The sequence below is a fragment of the Bos javanicus genome, chromosome 4 (genome assembly GCF_032452875.1).
Source record: "Bos javanicus breed banteng chromosome 4, ARS-OSU_banteng_1.0, whole genome shotgun sequence".
NCBI classification, from domain to species: Eukaryota; Metazoa; Chordata; class Mammalia; order Artiodactyla; family Bovidae; genus Bos; species Bos javanicus.
The window spans coordinates 46,510,384-46,523,350 of NC_083871.1; the positions used below are offsets into that span (position 1 = coordinate 46,510,384).

Below are 12,967 nucleotides of genomic sequence, written 5' to 3' on the forward strand. Positions count from 1 at the left end.
AAAATATTTGTATTAAGTCACAAAGTTCATGGCGTTTGTTACAGTAGTCACAGAAAACTAATACACACTGCAAATGAGGAAATGTTTAATCAACTGTGTTTGATTATAGAATCAAGAAACCCTCAATTTGTTCCAAATGATGTGTTGACTTCTCTTTGAAGAATGCAATACCTTGAAGAGAGAGAGCAGGCAGGGTTGTAAGGTGGAGAATGTGTGTTCATCTTCTTATTCCTTAGGTCAGTTCAGTTCAGTCGCTCAGTCATGTCTGACTCTTTGTGACCCCATGGACTGCAGCACGCCAGGCTTCCCTGTCTATCACCAACTCCCAGAGCTTGCTCAAACTCATGTCCATCGAGTCGGTGATGCCATCCAACCATCTCATCCTCTATCATCCCCTTCTCCTCCTGCCTTCAGTCTTTCTCAGCATCAGGGTCTTTTTCCAGTGAGTGAGTTCTTCGCACCACATGGCCAGAATATTGGCCTAGAGCTGGGCTCAAGTTAAGATCGGGACCAGGACCTAAGCCCAGATCATGTCTGCTCTAGACTGTTCTATTTCCTTTCAGAAATTTTAAGCTCTTCCCCTGGTCATTTATTTATCTCTATCAAAAATTGATAGCCCCTACTCTGTCTGGACACATAGAAAACTGGTATTCTGGATTAAGATACTGGTTTTTTTAAAAAATGAAAGCAGAACAAAGAAATTCTTTAGTGAAACATCTTGAAACAATTCTACCATCCTATCACTTTATGAAATGTTTCTAACTAGCAGAGTTTATCAGTAATTCATGTGGCCATCATCTCAAAATTCAAAATACTTTAGATCATCATAGTCCTGTACTTCCATCAGCATACCTCAGTCTTGGTTATCAGAGTGGCAAAAGAATCACAATAGATTTTTTAACCCCCAAGCAGGAACCTGGGGTGGTGGTTAAAAGGTGAAAGTATTGAACCCTGAGAGGAGGAATGATCCCCAAGGGCAGAGAGCAAAAGCCCAAGCTACCCGCTGAGGTTCCAGACTTCCACACAGCCCTGCCTCGGGCCATTCTGGCACCTGAGTTCAAAGCAAAACCACCTCTGGCGAGTTAAGACTGGGTTACACTTTGTTTTAGTCAAGTGAAGGCATTGTTCTGATTCAGGCATTGTTCTTCAAATGTCACAACGGTCAAGGTTTTATCTACAAACTTCTGGCTTTCAGAATTCAAAGTTGAAAGATGTGTGAAAATCTTTTGACAGAACATTTAACATGCTGACTTATTTCACCCTCCCTTGACCTGTTTTTCTCCTATTCTTCTTTTGATACCTATTGCCAATTCCAGTTCAGTTTCTCTGGAGTACAGTTTCTTGTTCTAAATCATAAGCATTCTTCACAAACATATAAATAACTGGAAGATTTTACTATAGATTGGTTAAAGCCTGACATATCTCACAGAATTTCCCCAAGTCTAATAAATTGTTTCAAAGACAGAGCAAAAGAATGGAAGCCTTTAAAAGACATTATTTTTTTTTTCAAGGAAAATCTAATGGGGAAAGGGAACAAGAAATAAAGAACCAAAAAAAAAGGGAACTCAATTTACCGTAGTTGTCTTTTTCTTTAGCAGTTTTTTTGTTTTAGATGTAATAAAGAATTCCTCAGAATCCACATTACCTTGATCTTAAGCATCCAGGGGTTGAGGGGCTGGAAGAGAGGGAGTGACACTAAAGAGGACCAGAATAGACGTCAGGTACAGTCAGTTCGAAAATTTTGCTATCCAAATTCAGAGCCCCATTCTGCTGTTCTGCCTTTTTCAACATGGTGAAAAAATAATTCAGTGCCTAGATTATATCGTGTCTGTCCTGAGTGATGTTACAAGCACTTTCTGCAAAGAGGGTGACAGCACTCTATAGATATGACTGTTCTTAAGCTGTATACGCACCAGGAGTGAAGCAGAGGTAGATCTCTATAGATCAATATGGATATTAATATCGATATAGATATAAAAAAGGAGGGAGAGTAAAGAGGTGGGGGAGAAAGAAAGGGAAAGAGAATGAAAGAAATATCTGCTAAACTGTGAAAAAAAAAAAACATAATCTGGGAGCCTATTAATAATGTGTATCTGATGCCTCCTTGAAAGTAAGAGCCATCCTTACAAAGGATGGTTAGGAAAGCACCCATCTTGCTCAAGCTTGGTTCCACTGCTTAACATCTTTAGTATGTAGTAGTTTTTCCATATGTTTTCTTTGAACAATTGATTTTTGCCAGTTGAAGTTTCTAAAGCATTCAAATGTTATTTCAGGAGAATAAAAAGTAGTCAAGCTGTGTAAAAGAAAAGCTCACCACCTTAAAGCTATATTGGTGCCAAAGTCTGTTTCAGGAGAGTGTGTACAAATAGGCACATGGTTTCCAGGGAGTCTAGCAGGCTTAGGAGAGCTTGTCCTCACTGACAAGGAACTCAGTTGCTCCTAAGTTTATCCCTTTTACTGAGAAATAAAGTGTTGCAAGCTGGATTGGCATGAGATTCCTGACTTTGTCTCCAGCCAGTGGCAACTTTTCCCAAGTTAGGGCAGAGAGTGAGGGTACCACATTGAGTCCACTCAGGAATCACTTCTACAAATGCAGTTATTTCCCATCATGTGTGTATGTATGGAGCATCAGGTGAATACAAATGTATTTCTAAATATGAATGCTATAAGGTAAATAGCAGATAACCACTCAATCATCTAGACCAGGGCTCCCTGTTTTACAAATAAAGTGGCTCAGCACAAAGAGCCACTTGGAAAAGTGCTGGCAAGATAATCATTGGTCTCTGCTTTGGGTGTTATCATGGCTGAAGCAGATTTTGCTGGGAGAACGGTGATTGGTGTATGGTTCATACGGTTGTGGGGAAAGATGATATTTTCCTCTATTAAGATCCTGTGTCTGAAATGCAATATAGATTTTAGCACTTGAAAATGTTGCCTGAGTCAAGAGCTCTCCTGCAATTTTTCAGACAAGTTTGTGACCTGCCAGCATGTTTGGTATCCTGTTGATTGAAATGTTAATTAAAACAATGTGTTTGTTGACACCCAGGGAGTTACTTAAAAGAAGCAAAGCTTCACAGAAACTTAAATAGAACTGGATTGATTCATGTCTTTATTTGTACCTGAAGCAGAAATTATTCTACATGTATAGAGCCATATATAAATGAATAAGATACATATATTCTTAGTTATGTATACACATAAACACATATATACTCTTAAAAGGAATATATGCCTTTTAAGAACACATAAAATGTTTGGCTAACACGAAGCCAACTTAAAATATCAAGCCAAAAACTAACTCAAAATATCAAGCCAAAACAAACAAAAAAAGGATACATTTTTTGTGAAATATGTATAAAACCAAAATATACCTATATTTATTTATAATTAATCTCATTAATTCCCATTTCACACATTTAGAATTTATAATTAATGTTCTTGGCACTACATAAAAGGTAAAATTCTGATTAGGTGAAATACTGGTGTAAACAAAGTATTCATATAAAAGCTAGCAGTTTCTAAGGATCATTTTAGTAGTTCTTACACTCAAAAAATAAATGTCTAATTATAAACAATAAGCACTGCCAAGATTCTGTAAGTGTTCTCATTTTAAGAAAAAACAATACTCTGAAGTAATTTGGGGACTGCCTTTGTAGTCTGATGGTAAAGACTGTGCTTCAACTGCAGAGGGTACAGGTTCCATCTGTGGTCAGGGAACTAAGATCCCATAATGCCCTGCTGCATGGCTGAAAAAAAAGAAAAATGAAACAAATCTTGAACTCTAAGATAAAGTAATTTCATATGCATCATTATTGTTGATAAGTAAAGGATGATAGGGTATGTGGTGTTAAAAGCATAGATTCCAAAGCTAGACTACTGCTGCTAAGTCACTTCAGTTGTATCTAACTCTGTGCAACCCCATAGACGGCAGCTCACCAGGCTCCTCTGTCCCTGGGATTCTCCAGGCAAAAATTCTGGAGTGGGTTGCCATTTCCTTCTCCAATGCATGCATGCATGCTAAGTCGCTTCAGTCGTGTCCAACTCTTGAACCCTATGGACAGCATCCCACCAGGCTCCTCTGTCCACAGGATTCTCTAGGCAAGAATACTGGACTACCTGAGTTCAAATCCTGTTCTACCACTTGAGGGCTTTGTATGACCTTGAGCAAGCTATATGAATTTCTGTGCTTCAGCTTCCTTTTTTCCTATATGTAAAAAACAAAATAATCTTGGGGTTGGTAGAGAAGCAATGAATGACAACCCTCTGTTTCTGCTCTGCAAAGGACTGAATGTTTATGCCTCCCTAAGATTCATAGGTTGAAACCCTAATCCCAGTGCGATGGTATTAGCAGGTGGGGCCTGTGGAAGGTAATTAGGTTCTGAGGGTGGAGCTCCCATGATTCACTTGTAGAAGAGGCCACAGAGCTTGCTAGCTCCCTTTCCGCTGTGTGTGAGGGAGGATCCAAAGAGAAGCCAGCTCTCTGCAACTCAGAAAAGGGTGCCAACCAAACCCACCATGCTGGTGCTCTGATCTCAGACTTCCAGCCTCCCGAACTATGGAACACTCTCAAGCTCTGAACCAACTGAGAGAGAAGAGAGCTGGCAGATGAAAGCCAAATATGCCCTTTATGTGAGAAAGAAGAAATGACTGATGATGACTGAAGAAATGACTCTGAGTCTCTGAGCTAAAAGGACTCCCTAATTTGCAACCCCAGAATTAAGCATAGTCATCTTCTACTCCTGGGCAGCACTGGAAAATCAAGTTCACCCTGTATAAAATGTACAGCACAGAGGAGTGGAATATATGCTTCATGAGGGCAGACTGCTCCTAAGGTAAGTAGAGGAAAGGGCTGGGCTGGTACAGCCAGTAATTCTCCAGGTGTTCCTTGGGGAATTCACTTCATCTCCATGGGAAGGAAGAAAGAATGGGATAAAAAGCCAAGGATATTTCAGGAAAAATCCCTCTTTCTGGAAATTAGAGAAGCCAGGAAGTCATGCTCTTGTGTTTGTCTTAGCTTTATTTGAGAATTAGATGATGTATGTGCAGTGAACCCCACTAAAGATGTTCATATAATAAATGTTAGCAATTATTATGATGCATACTGTTATTAACTACATCATAGTCAGATTTCACAGAGTCTGATTGGATCCAAGATAGACATCAAAAGCCATCTGTTGACATTCTAGAGATCAGAACTGCATTGTATTTTTAAGTCCTACATTCTGTTTTATATTATATCTGGCTAGTAACCCTCAAAATCTGAGCAAAGTATCAAGCTACATTGTACTTAGTTAAATGCTTTTCCTCTTGTCTGGTATCCTATTCCAGAAAAGCAGTTTCTCCACCCCTTAGCACCCAGTGCAGGTGTGGATGGACTCCTGATTCTCCCCTTTCTGATTCCACCCCGTGGTGTAGGTTCCACAGGTGATTGAGCTCAAGGTACAGGTGAATGGATGGCTCCCTTTACTGGGGCGATTAGGGCTGAGCACCTGCGTAGAGAAGCTCCTCTCTTCATTACACACAACTTTCTAATGCTCTTCTTTTGAGAGCCCATTGTTTATTTACATTTTCTCTTTCTCCCCTTTCTAAGGGATGTTGTATCTTTTTGTGCTACAACCCAAAGTTAAATGCCACAAAATTATAGTAGGTTTAAAATCAGAACTGATCAGGAGAAAGTTTTGTTTTCTTCGCTGGACTCTAAACCACAGTATTTCATGTCCTGGATTGTCTAGCAACTCAGTCCTCCAGAGATAAACTGAGGTATAAATACAGTACCTTTTCCAGGTGTATGAATACTGTAGTTCATACAGTAGTTCAGTTCTGTTGGCCATGTGCTAATGAAGAAACTGTAGGGATGATTTGCCTCTCCTTTAGCAAGTGTGTAGAGGAACAGTCCTTGTGTGAGAGTGCCCCCTCCATAGCCTGCCAGCTCTGCTGGCATCAGTTTCTTCAATTACTGTATGCCTCAATAATTGATAGAGTTAAGTGAGTGCAGCTTCTTTTTTTTCACTGCGTTCCCCTTGAGTGGTTCAGCAACATGAGGCAATTTATCATGCTTTCTGTGCACCGGTGCATAAACTTTTAAAGAATGAATTAGACTTTCCCTTCCTGTCCAAAAAATAAGCAATTCTCAGGTTTGCAGTGTTGAAAGTCCTGATTGGATAGTTGGTCCAGCAATATCAGCAGGCCAAAGTGACCCAAATCATAGACCCCTCTATTGCTTTTTCCCTCTTGCTTCATTTCCCTTTGGAGAAAGACTCAATTAAAAACATTTGTGGATTTTTCTAAGGCTGTTTCTTTCACAGAGGTTACATTCAGCTCTTTGGCAAAGAAAAATGCCAGAGCAATTAGTGGCTCCAGGGAACCACTAGTTGTTTATGTACTATTTCAGAAGGACCCATTGTGGGCAGCAGTAGCCTCTACACAGAGGTTCCTTTTAGAATGTGAATGCTTCCTCACTATTTGGAGTATGCTTAAAATTGAAATCAACAATCCTGCCTTCACAAAGGTGCCTTGATTGTATATTCCAGATTAGAAGATGTCATGGCAGCATTCAGTAAGGACATGGGTTTCTTTCCATCATTCTTCTCTGCTCACCTCCAGCTTGTGAGCTCTTATTTCTCTTTAACATTCAAGAATATTCTGTGATACACTTCTGGAAAACCTGCTGCCGAAATGAAGGAATATATAACTGCAAGTAACTTAGTCATTTCCTAGGTGACATCCTAATAAGAACCCCGTTTTTGGATAACAGCCCAGTTGGAACTAATTCTCCACTATCCCTCCCAGTCAGGAAATAGCATGTCCAAATTAATCAAATGTTCTGGTGCCAGTATACTCTAATGTTTAGTGTAATGATGGTGCTGCATCACACAACATGATAAATTTGTAAAGAATTAGAAATAATTATAGAACCAAGAGGAATGTTATTTAATCTTTCGTTTATTGAGACATTAGCCTAGGATCTTGTAGGTACTTCTTAGTCAAGATTACAAATAGCTGTTAGTTTCCAGCAGCTCTCAAATTGTGCAGGTTGGTAAGGTTCTGGTTAATAGAATGCCAGGAAGCAGAATTTAATAGCATCAATGCATCAATGCAGAATGTGATATCCATACCTTTCTAAAGAAACCAATAGAGCCCAAACTATCTTAATGGTTTAAATTAATCTTAATACACTGTAATTTGGGGGAGATTTACCTTTCAAAAATAAAACAGCCAAATTGGAGAAGTTCAGATAGGATGAGAAGAAGATGTGTATTTAATAATATATCATCAGAAGATAAAATTTGCTATGCAGTGGCCATTTGAAGTAGTACAGCTTCAAAAAGATAGGATTTATTTCTGTAAAAATTGGATTTTAATCACAGACTTCACTTACAGAGTTTTAAAAGCATTTAAATGCAGTTGAATTTCATATTTTATTGTCCTACTATATAACCATTCAGATTTTCAAACCAGACAAATTTTTTAAAAGATCAGACCTTTCACTTTAAGAGAGAGCCAGCAAGAAAAGGTTAGAGAATCCAGTACAAATTCTAGTGTCCCCTGGCCTGAAGGACACACCGTGGGGTGGGTTGGGGGGACCTAAGCCTTTACCCCGACCCTGGGAGGCCAAAACCCAACCTTATCAGCACAGGTTTTATCTTAAGATTTCTCTGAATAGCCAACTCGCTTAAACTGTATAGAAAATGAAAATTGCATTTCAAAAATTGTATTTTTGTTACATTCAGGAGAATAGCAATTGTATAAAATGAAGCACAACAGTATATTATATAGCCTCTGTTTTCCCAGGTTCTTTACTTAAAATTTGATTAAGAAAATCGTATACTTTGAAGAGGGGGAATAATGAATTGCCACTCATATTCTCCTGTGGTTTTAGCTTCAGAGTGTGAATTCTCTCTTTGCTCTTTTTATCCCAGTATGATATTCAGAGTTTCCAGAAATGGAAGCTTTTAAGATAGTCTACCTTCAGTGCAGAAAGACCTTGAGAAAAGATGTCTTTGTTGATGTCAGCATTCCACAAACATCCTATTCTAGCAAAATTGACCTATAATATCCAACACCCTGCCTGAGCCTGGGTCACTTGGTGATGTCTGTTAAGTTTAGCTAAAATTACAAGTTACCATTCTCCAAGTGATTCTCATTCATTAAATTTTTTAATTTTCCTCTTTTTCTTATAGGAAAGTAATTGTCTCATTAATAAAAATTGTTAAAAACCAATTAGGATATTTTAAAAGATATTCCAAGTAATGTAGCTTCCTTGGAGGTGTTTTTCTGAGATATAGTTTGTATTTAAAAATCTGGGTCTTTGCAAATAAAATGAATTTTCACTCATGGAAACCACATATTTTTAAAATGCAAAAATGATTACTACTAGAAATGCCCTGGAGAGCATGTTGGTACCAAATGCTAGAAACTACAGAAGGAATGGGAGTTTGAAATATTTTTCAAATCATTAGTTTCACTTTTTTCTTATCTCCCAAGCACTTGTAATCTATTGTCTAGTTATAACAAAATTGTTTCTGTTAAATGTCACTGAAATATGAATCCATATTTAACGAGATTTGTGACCTTTGGTAGTTGTGATATTGACTTTTATAAACTGTATTTTAGAGTATACTGTCTAGGTGCTATAATTTAATTATTCCTTTATTCACTTTCCCATTCAAAAGTATTTTAATGCCAGTCTGTACAAGGTTCTGATTTAGGTTCTATAAATATGACTTAACCCAGGAGTCTTTCCTTAGAAAGTTTAGTCTGTGATTGAGACAATGCTTGTAAATACATAACTATAGAACATGTTAAAAGAAAAAAAACAAGGTGTTTAAGACCAGTGCAGTCAACAGCTATGTGAGTTCAGAGAAGGTCAAGAAGAATTTGAGATGGTTCACTTTGTGAAGAATGTTGCTTTTGACTGAATGTTAAATGTTTAAGTGAAATTTTGAGGTTGGACAGAAAACAGCAAAATTCTGTAAAGCAATTATCCTTCAATAAAAAATAAATTAGTTTAAAAATATTTGAGTGAAATTGCTAAGTCATTTGTTGTTCAGTCGCTCAGTTGTGTCCGACTCTGCAACCCTATGGACTGCAGCCCTCCAGGCATCCCTGTCTTTCACTGTTTCCCAGAGTTTGCTCAGACTCATGTCCATTGAGTTGATGATACCAACCATCTCATGGTAGTTTTATTTTTAGTTTTTTTAAGAAATCTCCATACTGTCCTCCATAGGAGCTACATCACTTTACATTCCCACCAACAGTGTAAGAGCATTCTCTTTTCTCCACACCCTCTCCAGTATTTATTGTTTGTAAATATATTTCTGATGATGGCCATTCTGATCAGTGTGAGGTGGTACCTCATTGTAGGTTTTTTTTGGTACTTATTTAGTTTGGCTGCACCAGGTCTCAGTTGCGACATGTGGGATCTAGATCCCTGACCAGGAATGGAACCTGGGCCGCTTGCATTGGGAGTGTGAAGTCCCAGCCACTGGACTATCAGGGAAGTCCCCTCATTGAGTTTTGATTTGCATTTCTCTAATGATTAGTGGTATTGAACATCTTTTCATTTGCCTTTTTGCCATCTGTGTGTCCTCTTTGGAGAAAAGTCTATTTAGGTCTTCTACCCATTTTTTTAATTGTTTTTTTGATATTGAGCTGCATGAGCTATTTGTATGTTAACACATATATGTGGAATCTAGAAGAATGGTACAGGTGAACCTATTTGCAAAGCAGAAAAAAAGAAACACAGACACAGAGAACAAACGTACGGACACCAAGGGGAAAGGGGAGTGGGATGGGTTGGGAGAGTGGGGTTGACGTGTGTACACTACTGTGTGTGAAGTAGACGCCTGGTGAGGGCCTCCTGTAGAGTACAGGGTGGGGAAGAGAAGGTGCAGTATGTTTGTAGGACATGAAGTTAACCTTAAAAATGCTTTCCAGTATACATGAGGTGTGGGCTTCCCTGGTGCTCAGACAATAAGGAGTCCGCCTGCAATGCGGGAGACCTGGGTTTGATCCCTGGGTTGGGAGGATCTCCTGGAGCGGGGCATAGCAACCCATTCCAGTATTCTTGCCTGGAGAATCCCCATGGACAGAAAGCCTGGTGGGCTGCAGTCCATGGGGTCGCAAAGAGTCAGACATGACTGAGCGATTAAGCACAACACATACATTAGGTGCAGACAAATACTGTTTGATTCCACTTGTTACCTAGTTAAATACTTAGGTCAAACAGTACATTGATAGATGCCAGGGGGTCAGGGACAGAGTTTCGGTTAAAGAAGGTGAAAAACACAGGAAAGGGATGATGGTGAGAGTTGCACAACAGTGTGAATGTACTTAGTGCCACTGAATTGTACAGTTAAAAATGGTTAAAGCAGTGTGTTTTATTGGATAAGGCGATGGCACCCCACTCCAGTACTCTTGCCTGGAAAATCCCAGGGATGGGGGAGCCTGGTGGGCTGCCATCTATGGGGTCGCACAGAGTTGGACATGACTGAAGCGACTTAGCAGCATCAGCAGCAGCAATATGTTTTGTATTATATGACTTTTACCACAACAAAAAATGATATTTAAGGGTAGAATATTTAGGGATAGCAGTGGCAAATATACCCACTCCAGTGTTCTTGCCTGGAGAATCCCAGGGATAGGGGAGCCTGGTGGACTGCTGTCTATGGGGTCACACAGAGTCGGACACAACTGAAGTGACTTAGCAGCAGCAGTGGCAAATATTCTAGGCAAAAGAGAAAACAGAGATCCAAAAACTTGGTGCGTAGACAGGCAACCATGCATATTACAGCCCATGTGAAGTGGAGAGTATAAAGGGGAGGAGGACTGGAAACATAATTAGGGGCTGATCTGTGGAGCTTTGAATACCTGGCTGAGTGTTTCAGTGTTCTTCAGCACCAGTGGGAACCAGCATGACATTTTGAGTATGAGCAGTAGTGTCTGATCTGAAATAGAGTGAAGGCAAACAGAAGGCAGAGGGAAGTTAGGGTTCTCTTTGAGAGATAATAAAGGCTTAAGGTAGGTGCGTGTATGTAGAGATACTGCACAGATAGATAAGGCAAGCATGTTAACATCTGGGATGTGGGCAAAGAAAAAAGAGCAACCAAGTGTGACCTGAAGTTTTGAACTGTCATTCTGTAAAATCAGAAGGAACACTAAAGCAGAGTTCTCCCAGGCTATCTTCCTAATTGTCACCCACCTTGCTATCTGTCTTCTCCAGACCTGCCTTGTAGACCTGTTCTTCTGTTAAGTGAGAAAGTAGTTGTCTACTTCTGGCTTGTTCAGTAAGTAGCAGTGAGGCAAGAGCTAACTTCCTCTTGCCAGCCTCAGGGGTTGTTTGCCTCTGACAGTCACAGAACTCTTAACTTGGTTGTGCCATCATAGTTTTCTTTAGTTACATCCCCTGCAAGTAGATAACCTGCAAGGATGCCTCAACATGATCACTTTCTCCAGCCCCATGACTAATCTCCTGGTAGCTTGTCAAACACACCTTTTCAACTTCAGGGCCTTTGCACATGCTGTTGCCATTTCATATGTCTAGTGGTTTGCTTGTTTGGGGCCTTAATTTAAATGTCATCCCCTCAAGAGGCGTTAACCTGTTCACTTTCTCTGAAGAAGGTTCCACTCTCTGTTCCCTAAGCCCTTGGTTTCTTTCCTACCTATTATTACAACTTAAAATTACTTTATTTGCATGCTTATTCATTTTTTTTGTCCTCTTTCCCTGAGAAAACATAAAGTCTATGGTAGCATAAGCCATGTCTCTCTTCTTGATCCCTGTATCCCTAGCACCAAGAACTATGGTACTCCTTCAGAGGCACTCAGTAAGTGGTTGTTGAATTAATGAGTGAATGAATTAATGGATGAACCACCTATTCAGAATATAACCTAACACTGTCACCACTTACTCCAAAATAATTTGATTAAATGTGAGGAGAGTAGCAATGGTAGCCTTCAAATCAACATATTCTTATTAAAAAGTATTTGTATATTTCACATGGTGATTTTTGGGAAATAGAAAAAGTATTAAGCATTCTCCTTAAATTCCTGAATTTACATATTAAATAAAAGCTCTGCAGTGCCACACTGTGTTGCCATGATTTTCAACCTTTTAAAAAATGAAATAGAACAGAGAACAGAATAGAAAATATCAGAGTACATTGCATGCAGCAAGTATAGTTTCAAGAAACTTCATAGTGTGTGTTGGTCACAATATGAAACTATTTTTTTTACTGTGACTCAGAGTCAATATATGCTCTTGTGTCTCCATGTTATCCCACACCTAATCCCTTATCTGACTGCTGTCATAGTTCTTAAAAGCCAGAATTGAATTGTCATCTTGCAGTGTTAGGATTGCTTGTGGGCCTATTTGCAGTGGAAGCCTTCTCACAAACGCACGCCACAATTCGACTTTTTTTTTTTTTTTTAGTTTTTTTCTTATTGATCAACCTATCTTGGCCTCTCTTTTAATGTGCTGTCCTACTGTAAAGAGTGTTCCCAGAGCCCCTTTCATTGCAGAGTGATGGGCTGCTTTGAAGTTAACTGGTGGGGAGGGGAGAACCACTCAGGGGTCGACAGCAGTAAGACATGCTGTTCTTCACATCAAGAGTTTGGACAACGATTTGACACACAGTGGCAATATTTGCTAAAATGAAATTTATGTTAAGTCTTTTTCTCTTTTTTTCCTCTCTCTAAGCTGCCTGCCTTGTGCTTGGTTGTATGATTTTCCCTGATGGCTGGGATTCAGATGAAGTAAAACGGATGTGTGGAGAAAAGACAGACAAGTACACTCTTGGGGCTTGTTCAGTCCGCTGGGCCTACATCCTGGCTATCATTGGGATTTTGGATGCCCTCATCCTCTCGTTTCTGGCATTTGTGCTTGGTAACCGACAAGACAGCTTGATGGCAGAGGAACTGAAGGCAGAAAACAAAGGTAAGATTGCTTTGGGGAACTCTTACCCCAAAGCAC

At 39.5% G+C, this 12,967-nt stretch overlaps 1 protein-coding gene across 2 annotated transcripts in view; it reads left to right on the top strand.

The window, feature by feature from the left end:
• LHFPL3 (LHFPL tetraspan subfamily member 3) overlaps nt 1–12,967 on the top strand; it is a 573,774-nt gene that overhangs the window by 413,770 nt on the left and 147,037 nt on the right. For both annotated transcript variants that reach the window (XM_061413901.1, XM_061413900.1), the window contains exon 2: nt 12,695–12,931. In XM_061413901.1, the coding sequence (XP_061269885.1) occupies nt 12,695–12,931 (237 nt within the window). The remainder of the gene's footprint in view (nt 1–12,694; nt 12,932–12,967) is intronic.